This window comes from Propithecus coquereli, unplaced genomic scaffold (assembly GCF_000956105.1).
Source record: "Propithecus coquereli isolate 6110/MARCELLA unplaced genomic scaffold, Pcoq_1.0 Scaffold44, whole genome shotgun sequence".
NCBI classification, from domain to species: Eukaryota; Metazoa; Chordata; class Mammalia; order Primates; family Indriidae; genus Propithecus; species Propithecus coquereli.
In genome coordinates this window covers 13629413-13640023 of record NW_012150174.1, presented here as the reverse complement: position 1 = coordinate 13640023, position 10611 = coordinate 13629413, and the positions used below count along the sequence as shown (strand labels likewise).

The 10611-nt window shown below is 37.9% G+C and overlaps 1 protein-coding gene across 1 annotated transcript; it reads left to right on the top strand.

Moving 5' to 3' along the window:
* The first annotated feature begins 3332 nt into the window (after nt 1-3332).
* Nucleotides 3333-4274, top strand: LOC105818349 (olfactory receptor 52E8-like). Its single transcript, XM_012654309.1, has one exon. It carries the CDS (start codon nt 3333-3335, stop codon nt 4272-4274), a length of 942 nt encoding a protein of 313 aa, XP_012509763.1.
* The last annotated feature ends 6337 nt before the right edge of the window (nt 4275-10611 follow it).

Genomic DNA, 10611 nt, shown 5'->3' with positions numbered 1-10611 from the left:
TTTTATATCTGGGTTCTCAGTTCTGTTCCACTGGTCAATGGCTCTAGGATGGATCTTTTTGAGTTGATATATATCTGGTTTATGGCTCTTATAAGGAAAACACTCTTGAGTTGCATATAACCTGGGGCATTTTTAACATTACCCTATCACCAAATTTTCCCCAGATGCAGACAGACTCCTGAGAGGTAAGCAGCTACTCCTGAACTAGGCATGCTCAGTATTGTGTAGAGGAAAAATTCTGGTCTCAGAAAAGTTTTCCTTTACCCAGCATAGCAGAATACTTAATGGAACATATTTATGGTTGTAACACAGTTCCTGAGCTTTTGTTCTTCATTCTGTGTAGGGGTAAAGATCTCCTACATAGTGAAAATGAAGAACTAAATACCTAGCATGCAGAATAAGGCTGTTTTGCAGCAATTCCTCTCTTACTGCTAGTGTATTTCTCTCCTACATAAAGGCATTAATTTCCTCACAAGTTTAAGCCTCTTGTTACAGATTTTGCAAGTCTCTAGCATTATCCTTTTGCTCCTTGAGCAATTCTATTTGTTTAGATACTCTATATCCGTAGTCCCCAACCCGCGGGCTCCAGGCGAATACCTATGTGTGGCCTGTTAGGAACCAGGCCAGGCATCACCACCTGAGCCCTGCCTCTCCCCCATCCCCCATCCCATCCCATGGAAAAACTGTCTTCCATGAAACTTAGAAACTGGGCTCACAGCAGGAGGTGAGCGGCTGGCAAGTGAGAGAAGCTTCGTTTATATTTATAGCCACTCCCCATTGCTGGCATCACTGCCTGAGTTCTGCGCGTCCCCCACCTCCCGACCCCGTTCGTGGAAAAATTGTCTTCCATGAAATCAGTCCCTGGTGCCAAAAAGGTTGGGGACCACTGCTCTATATGGAATAGATAATGATTTATGCTGACAACAAGTTGATATTATAAAAGCTTTAAAAATTCAGATTTTGGAGATGTACCACCAGAAAACTATTTTATTGATGTTTCATTGATGCCTTAGAGAGGCACAACAGGCAGGAATTTCCATAAAAAGAATAAATTATACATAAGTCCATCAATTATATTTCCTTTTCACTTCTGGTTTATTGTCATGATCACCTGCTTTGACTAAACTCTCCCTAGAATGTCTTCCCTGTAGTCTCCCTTTACTATATCACAGTCCCAGTGATGGCTCCCCTTGTCAGGAAAGCCTTTGATAGAAGAGTCATCTTCCTTTTATACCCACAGTATCCCCTTATGAGGATTATAGTTTTCCTTCTCATTTCTCTATCCTTAGCTTCCAGATACATTGTGTGTATTTCTGTCATATCCTTCTAACATGAGGACTTTTGACCAAGAGTCAAAATTAATAATTACCTGATTATTTAATCTTTCATTAACAAATATGTTTTGAATGGCAGCTATATTCCAGATGGTGTGCTAGAGAAATAATGATGAACAAAACTATACTCTGCCTTCTCCCTCAGTTCTGCAAGAAGCTTACAATTAAATGGGAACTTTGACATTGATTAAATAGTCACACAATGTGCTATGTGGTAGAATAAGAGGGTTCTGGGAGGGAATATTACAAGCCACTGCACTGAGTCCAGTAAAGGCCTTTCTGAGAATGGGTCACTGAAGTACAGGCATGGAGGATTAATATGAGGATGATATTGGTTCCTCCTTCCTTTTCCCCAAACTTGTCTTAAGAAGCTTCCATCAGGTACATTTCCATATTTGGAGATTTCATCTTCCTCTCTTTTTATCACAGGATCATGTCTCTTATTCTTAAAATCTTCTACTTTTATTTCCTAAAATCTCAAGTGCATTGTTTATTGTGCCATGTCCTGACTTCCTTGGTGCCTAGAAAGATATCATGTTTCTCATTATTAATACTATTTCACCCTCTTTAAAGGACTATTCCTTATGGATTATAATTAAGGTTATACTGTTCATCTTTGGCTCCCCCACTTTTAGAAATGTGAATTTAGATCAACTACCTTAGTAAAATATGTAAGAGATAGCAGAGAATAAGGAGGAGTAAATTGGGAGGAAACCTGGAAATAACTGATCATGAAGGACAATTTAGCTCAAAAACTGAATAATGGACTAAATGCTTGAGCATAAGTAAAAGTACAGGGGAAAAAATACATTTAGGAAGAGCCTTAGTAATACCAAGAGGTCAGAGAGCTGGGTGACTGACGGAGAAGCTTCATTTTGAGTATGGAGGAACACACCTGTGATCCAGACATAAAAGAAATCCACTTATTCAGGAATTAGGATCTGTCCTGTTTTTTTCATGTAACTAATATGAGTAAAAATTATATGTCTGAAAATTTCTTGTGAAATAAATAATATTAAATGCTTACATGACACCATCATTTTAATAATTTTTCTCTTCTAATATAATAGCAGTGATGATAATAATACGGATTATAATGATAGTATACATGATTCCCCATTTAGGAATAAAGCTGGATATGACATGCATTATTTAGAAATGAAGTGAGCCCATGTTGTCTTCTGTGAGGAATAGGGGAACTAAATTGGGAGCCTGAAGAGTTAAGTCAGTGCTTTAAACCTGGATCACTCTCTCTAAAAAAACGGTGGTTTTATGTCTAAGATCAATTATGTTGCCTTGAATTTTGTGACATTGGTGGCTTCATAGGGCAAGTTCCTTGTTTCGAAGAACAAAGCTAATGTCTTCATCTATTGATGAAAAAATAAAAATTTATAACACAAATTTAAAATCAAAAAAAGTTTTGATGTTGATGAAAATTATTTATAAGCAGATTGAGGTAGAAAAATAGTCCATATAAGGAGCAGAAATAAAGATCTGTTGGTTATTAGTGGAAGTCCCAGAGGCATATATTGAACTCATATATCAAGTTAAATAAATGATCCTTACAGTGTGCTTTTTAAACCTACAATATTACCTATATTTCCAGTTTGTAATCATTTATCAGTGGTATATCAAAGTGTGCATCTTCTCCCAATTTATAAATATTTCAAAAAGTTACAGTCTAATATAAAATCCCATATCAACTGGATTGGTTTATGTTCTCACTAAAATAATTTAGATTATCTAGTCCAACATCCAAAGACCCATCATTTCTTGAGGAATATTTTCTTTCATTTGTCATATATATTAATGAAAAGTAAAAGAGGAGGGGAAATATGAGGGAAAACATGACTTTCTTCTGCTCTCTGAGAGAAAATGTACTAATTGCATCTTTTTTGTTTTTATTCAGTATTAGCAGTATTGATGAGGTGTTGAGAATTCTTATATAAATCTAAAGATTCCTTCAAGTGAGTGTGACCATCAGAGGCCCTTTACGGTATGTCCTCAGCCAATAGCTCATGTTTTCACTCCTCATCCTTCCTGCTGTTGGGAATCCCAGGACTGGAAAAGATGCAGCTCTGGCTTGGCTTTCCATTTGGTGCAGTGTATCTGGTTGCCCTCCTGGGGAATGTCATCATCCTCTTTGTGATCCAGACTGAGCACAGCCTTCACCAACCTATGTTCTACCTATTGGCCATATTGGCTCTGACTGACTTGGGCTTGTCCACTGCAACCATCCCCAAAATGCTGGGCATATTCTGGTTTGGCTTCAGCGAGATTGCCTTTGGGGGCTGCTTAGCTCAAATGTTCTTCATACATCTGTTTACAGGCATTGAAACGTTCATGCTTGTAGCCATGGCTTTTGATCGCTATGTTGCCATTTGCCACCCTCTCCGATACAACACAATCCTCACTAGCAGAACAATTTGTATTATTGCTGGAGTGGGAATGTTGAAAAATTTTGTTTTGGTTTTTCCACTTTTATTTCTCCTTCTAAGGCTTTCATTCTGTGGACAAAATATTATACCCCATACCTACTGTGAACACATGGGCATTGCTCGTCTGTCTTGTGTCAGCATAAAGGTCAATATATTATTTGGGTTAATTCTTATCTCTATGATACTTTTGGATGTTATATTGATTGGTATCTCCTATGTGAAGATTCTCCATGCTGTCTTCAAACTCCCATCCTGGGAGGCCAGGCTCAAAGCTCTTAATACCTGTGGTTCCCACGTGTGTGTCATCTTAGCTTTCTTCACTCCAGCCTTTTTCTCCTTTATGACTCATCGATTTGGCCATAACATTCCACGTTATATTCATATCCTTCTAGCTAATTTATATGTGACTATCCCCCCTGCTCTAAATCCCCTCATTTATGGGGTAAGAACCAAGCAGATCCGAGATCGGGTGGTAATGATCTTCCTTTCTAAGGAAGTTTGACTCTGAACATTTGATTCAGAGATAGTATTCAAATCTTTTTTTAATTCATTCTTAAAAAAGGGGAATTTAAGTGTTGTGAAGCTTCAGTGGAGTAAATGCTTTACAGAATTTGATGTTAAACAGGAAATGTTTTCTTACTTACATGGAATATCAGATTGAAGATAAGTTTACACAGTAAATATTTATCCCTGCACTAAATATAAATTTTATTGTTACATAAATAGGTATCATTTATTTCTGTAATAGATATTAAAATCATGTTCAGGGATAAAGTCCTAATGCAGCTCAAGTACTAGTATATAGTCTTTTATACAGAATTCATTGATTATAGTAGATTGGTTCTGTGATGCCAAGAACTATTATAGCTGCAATGGGACTGACTAGACAATGCTGCAGGATGTAGGTTCCAGGAGCCCCGATCAAAGAAATCAAATGCAACTCTTATTTCTTCCTTGACAGAGTTGGCTTCTTTAGTCATGTAACCACAGAGAACAAAATAATAAAACACCATAGGCATCATTTTATACTTTATTTTCATAAATTTTGAAATAGCAAGTGTAGCAATTACATAGGATCAAATATCTGAAGGGACCTTAGGACTTAACTAAAGTCAAGGCAAGGTACAAAAGGAGAAAGAAACAGATAATAGCATGTAAACATGGAGAAATTTCAAAATGTTCAGATGCATCTTCTAGGGCATTTTCTCAGTTGCACAGAATAAAGTTTGTTGTGAAAGCCAAAAAAATGTGAAAAGATAATTTTGTTTTAGGTAAGCCAAGGCACAGTTTATTGAGGGTCTTTTAAACTTTATTGGTTGCATAACAAAAACGTCCATAATGTAGGTAGGCCTCATAAAATCAGTTAAAGGCCTGAATAGAACAAAAACTGAAGGCCTCCCCCAAGCAAGAGGGAATTCTGCCAGTTGCTAAGTATGTTTAACCCAACTGTGCATCTATAACTGGAGAAATAACCATAGGATGGCCTTGGGAACTACTGGCCCAACTGTGAGGCAAACCTGAGCTAAAACTCCACTGAGCACCTGACCTCCATAAACCCCTACTCTCATTGTATGAACTTCATCAAAAATTTGTAAAATATTGCTTTTGCAAATACACTCCTAGGGAAATAAGAAATGCAAGCCCCAGACTGGGAGAAAATACTTGCAACACATATATCAGACAATGAATTTGTGGCCAAACTAAAAAAAAATCTTTTGCAGATCAATAATAAAAAGAAAGATTAAATGCAATCTCTATTAAAATATCAACATCATTTTTCACAGATCTAGAAAAAGTAATTTTATGCTTTGTATGACCAGAGGAGACCCTATATAGCTAAAGCAATCTTAAGCAAAAAGAACGAATTGGAAGGCATCAATTTACCAGACTTTAAGCTATACTACAAGGCTATAGTACATGTAGAAGACTGAAACAGGAGCTGCACCTCTCACCTCTCACCTCTCACAAAAATCAACTCACGATGGATAACAGACTTAAACCTAAGGCATGAAACCATAAGAACTGTAGAAGAAAATGTTGGAAAAACTCTTATAGACATCAACCTAGGCAAAGAATTTATGAAGAAGACCCCCAAAGCACACAAAAAAATAAATAAATGGGACCTGAGCAAATTAAAAAATTTCTGCACAGCCAAAGAAACTATCACTACAGTGAATAGCAAAATCTACAGCATGGGAGAAAATATTCACATGCTATATATCCAATAAAGGGCTAATAACTAGAATCTATATAGAGCTCAGGAAAATCACCAAGAAAAAAATCAACCTCATTAAAAAGTGAGCAAAGTACATGAATAGAAACTTTTCAAAAGAAGATAGACTAATGGCCAAGAAACATATGAAAAAATGCTTAACACTCTAATCATCAGGGAAATGCAGATCAGAACTACAATGAGATATCACCTAACTCCAGTGAGAATGGCCTCTATGAAAAAGTTTCAAAATAAAAAATGCTCCATTTTGAGACACCGAGCACCTCAGCCCGGCGCCCCGGCCGCTTTGGGACTTACAAACACAGGGAAAGGCCGCTGCCAGGATTCTGCACCTCCAGGAGGTCCGGCCCCTAGGAAACGCAAACCAAAGTGGGGCCCAGCACAACTGGAACAGCAGCCAGACACAGACAACTTCCACGTCCCATGGTCCTCTCTGCCAATCGGAAGGCGCGGCGCACAACGGCGGCCTGAGAGGGACTTTCCAGGTGGGGGCAGGGCGCGAACAAAGTGCCCAGGACTCCTGGCGCTGGCGCCTCTGCCAGCTACCCCAAGGTGCCTTGGGGGGCTCATTAGCGTCCGCAGCTGAGGCTGTGTGAACTAGAAAAAGACCCACTGCTGTCCGGGGTCCTCTTCTGAGCCGCTCATCTGGAGCTGGGTCTCCGCGGTCAGCTGGCTGTGTGGGCCTGAAGGGCGCCTCTGCGCTTAAGCCTTGATGGAGTGGGAATCACAGGGAATCCCGCTCTCCACCTAAACAACAACTGTACTGTCAGAATCTCTCTGAACTAATTATTTTGGAACTCTGGGTTCTCTTTGAATGTTTGCATCTTCCAGGAGAGTTCAGCTGGTAAATTGAGGTAAATTTCAATGTCAGCCTTTAATGTGATAGCAGCTACCCATTCACAGACCCTCAACCCTGCGGCAGGCCTGGAGCCAGAGTGGGAAATAAGAACTTTGGGTCTACCAAGTACCAGCTATGTTCTTTCTGATCGCTGATTGCTGCTTTTCATCACAGGTTTAAGCACAGAGGCTGGCCGCCATGTGTGAACCCCCACCAGCTAAACCTGCTTCCAGGGGTTTTATTTTATTTTATTTTATTGTTTATTATTTTATTATTTTTTCTTTTTTTTAATGAGGGAAGGACACGCTTGTAGCCCTGGCTTGGGCAAGGCGAAAGTATTACATGTAACCAAAATGTTTGTACTTCCAGGGGTTTTAAAGGAACGGAATCTCTTTTGTTTGTTTCCCTTTTACGCCATTTGTCAATCAGTCATTTAAGGATTAGAATACTCAAAAGCAAACACTTAGGCAAGGGAAAGCAGAAAGCTACTGCCTATAACCAGGGAAATACACAGGCTCAGAAAAGACCTGAGAAAACCTTACGCTTTTACCTTAGGCTGATTCCGATCCCCAGCACAGAGACAATTTAAAAAAAGAAAAAAGCAAACCTAGGGGCAGAAGGAAAATTTGATTTTCGGAGTCACCACGTTATAAGATTCAAATGTTCAGTGTTCAACAAAAAATCACAAGGCATACAAAGAAACAGGAAAATACGACCCATTCAAAAGAACCAAATAAATCAACTGAAACTGTCCCTGAAGAAGCCCAGATGTCTGGCTTAAGGAACAAAGTCTTTAAAACTGTTTTGAAGTTGTACAAACATCTAAAGGAAGACATGAATGAAGTGAAGAAAACAACGTATGAACAAAATTAGAATATCACTAAAGCGAGAAATTATGAAAAGGAATCAAATGAAATTCTGGAGCTGAAAAGTACAGTAACAAATGAAAATTTTACTAGAGGAGTTCAAATGCAGATTTGAGCAAGCAAAGGAAAGAATCAGCAAACTTGAAAATATTTTTTAAATACCTCACTAACCCTGTTTCCTTTTTTTTCTACTTCTTTAGTTCAAACCTTCCTGATCTTAGGCAGCCTCCCAACTGTTTTGTCTCCTATTTTGCCTGCTCTAGTTTTACCAGAGGGATCTTTTTAAAAACCCAAATCTGATATTGTCACTGTCCTTAAAAATATCCAAGGCACCCTTGTGAACTTCACTTTTCTCATTTTAGTATTCAAGGATGTTCCCATTCTGGCTCCAGCCTATCACATTGCTTTATCTCATACCAGCCTCATATTCTGCTCATACACTATAACCATGAGTTCTAAGGTACAAAGCCTCTGAAAAAAAGTTAAACATATTTGGAAACCAAAATTAGTTTTCTGTGAATGAGATAAAATGTTGGAATATATGGCATTGGTAGGCATTGGAATAGACTGTATAAAGTGTATTTAAAAAATCAACTTGATAAAAACAGCATGTATATCATCACTAATCCAGTGGTCAACATTAGTATCATTATATTAGATACAATACATATCTACATTAGATACACTACATAATATTATATCTAAAATAAGGGAACATAAAGTATAATTCAACATCACATATGATGTGTACTAGCCCGAAATGTTTGACTTGCATCCATTGAGCCTTCAGATACAAATTCCACAGTTTGCAGGAAATACAAGGCTGAGGGGAACAATCTCAATGATTTCTTGAGAAGCAACCATTCAAATCCAGAAATTTTGCACTTCAAGTGGCCTGATTTATGCAATGAGCCAGTATCTTTTATTTATTTTTTCTCAACTATCATATTCAAAAGACTCAAGGGACATAACCAGATGCAATGTGTGGTCCTGGATTAGATACTGATTTGGGAGCGCTGGTTGTAGAAAAATATCCTTTGGTCAACAGAATACTTGATTGTAGTTAGGCATTAGATGAGAGAAAATTTTCCTGAAAGGATATTACTGATTTGGCAAAGCCAACTATAAAAAATATTTTAATTAGGTTGACAGAAAATTTGAATAAGATCTACGAATTAGATGAGAGCAAAATTTACTGAAACAAGGTAAATATTGTTAATTGAGAAAAGCAAATTACTAAATTGTTTGGTCTCATTTTGAAAAATGTGTACACAGACAAAAGCATATGCACTAAAGTATTAAAATTGGTGGTGTTGTTTTCAGAAACCTCTATAAAGTTAAATTTACAATTAAAAGCACCCCGAAAGCGATCCTCACTGCACTCTTAATAGTATATTTTACTAAAATATACATTGTGGTATGTTTTAATAAAATTATTGCTGAAAAAATGTCTTTTGAAAAGTAGGACAGACAAATCTATTAGCTCTGTTCTTGATAGTTTATGTATCCACAGATTATGGAAGTCTATAGTCTATTGGAAATGACTACTTGTTCCATAGGCACTACTTGATACTGAGATATGATATTACTACAGAGAGTTCATTCTGAAATCACATTGATATACTCTCTAACCCTGTCTTCTCCAATTATTGCTTTTTGGTGATAGACAATTTGCTTAATCTCTCTGAGCATTGATATTCCAATCTATAAAATGGGTCAAATAATACAATTTACCTCATAGGGATTTAGTGACGATTAAGAAAGAAAAAAAAAGCATGCAAAGCACATACAATATATTCAATAAATATTATTATTCATTAGCCATTCATTATGCTACCCTTCTTTGCCCCTCCTTGATAAATAATATAACTCGGTCTATTAATGTTTTCCTGGCGTTAGTAGCAAAAGAGAATCTCTAGTGGAAATACCTCAGAAGAACAATTTGTGACTTATGAGAGGTATTGCCATAAGAAGAAATCCTCTTGTTAACCTGTTCACCCATTGGTCCCATAGCCAAATTGGCTCAGAGTGTTGCAATCTCTAGATGGCAGGTAACGCTTCTCTACATCCATAGGTTGACCATTCACTTATAGCTACTGTCTGTTCCCCCAACCCTATATCTCAAGTTATTTAAGAAGACATCTCTGGCTGGGCATGGTGGCTCATGCCTGTAATCCTAGCACTCTGGGAGACTGAGGTGGGCAGATAGTTTGAGCTCAGGAGTTCAAGACCAGCCTGAGCAAGAATCAGATGCCATCTCTACTAAAAAAAAATAGAAAGAAATTAGCTGGACAACTAAAAAATATGTAGAAAAAATTAGCCAGCCATGGTGGCACATGCCTATAGCCCCACCTCCTCAGGATGCTGAGGCAGGAGGCTCGCTTGAGCCCGGGAGTTTGAGGTTGCTGTGAGCTAGGCTGATGCCACAGCACTCTAGCCCAGGCAACAGAGTGAGACTCTGTCTCAAAAAAAAAAAAAAAAAAAGAAGACATCTCTGTCACTTAATGTCCTTAGCCTTATCAATAATGTGAGCTTTAGCCTTGTCCCTGCAACAGCTGTTTCTCAATCCACAGCTCTCCATTACTCAATAACTCCTTAATTTATTTGCTCAGCTCTTTAGTGGGGATGAGATCCAATGTGTGAATAAGAGCAGTGAAAATTGCAGCCTCTAATTGCAGTTCTTGAAGCCTGGGAAAATAGAAGTATTACACTGCAGGATACACACATAAATATTTAGGACAGTGCTAGCAAGTCTTGAATGGAAACCCAAGAATTTGTGCATCTGAATTATAAAGTAATTTGTGAGTTGTGTGAAGGCCAGAAACCCTCTATTATTGAAGTGAAGTCATTGGATTATCATTAGAGTTTTACCTAACACTGTTCAACCAATAACAGGTCCTGT

Excerpts from the sequence above, each read along its gene's own strand:
- LOC105818349 (XM_012654309.1), top strand. The coding sequence starts at position 3,333 with ATGTCCTCAGCCAATAGCTCATGTTTTCACTCCTCATCCTTCCTGCTG.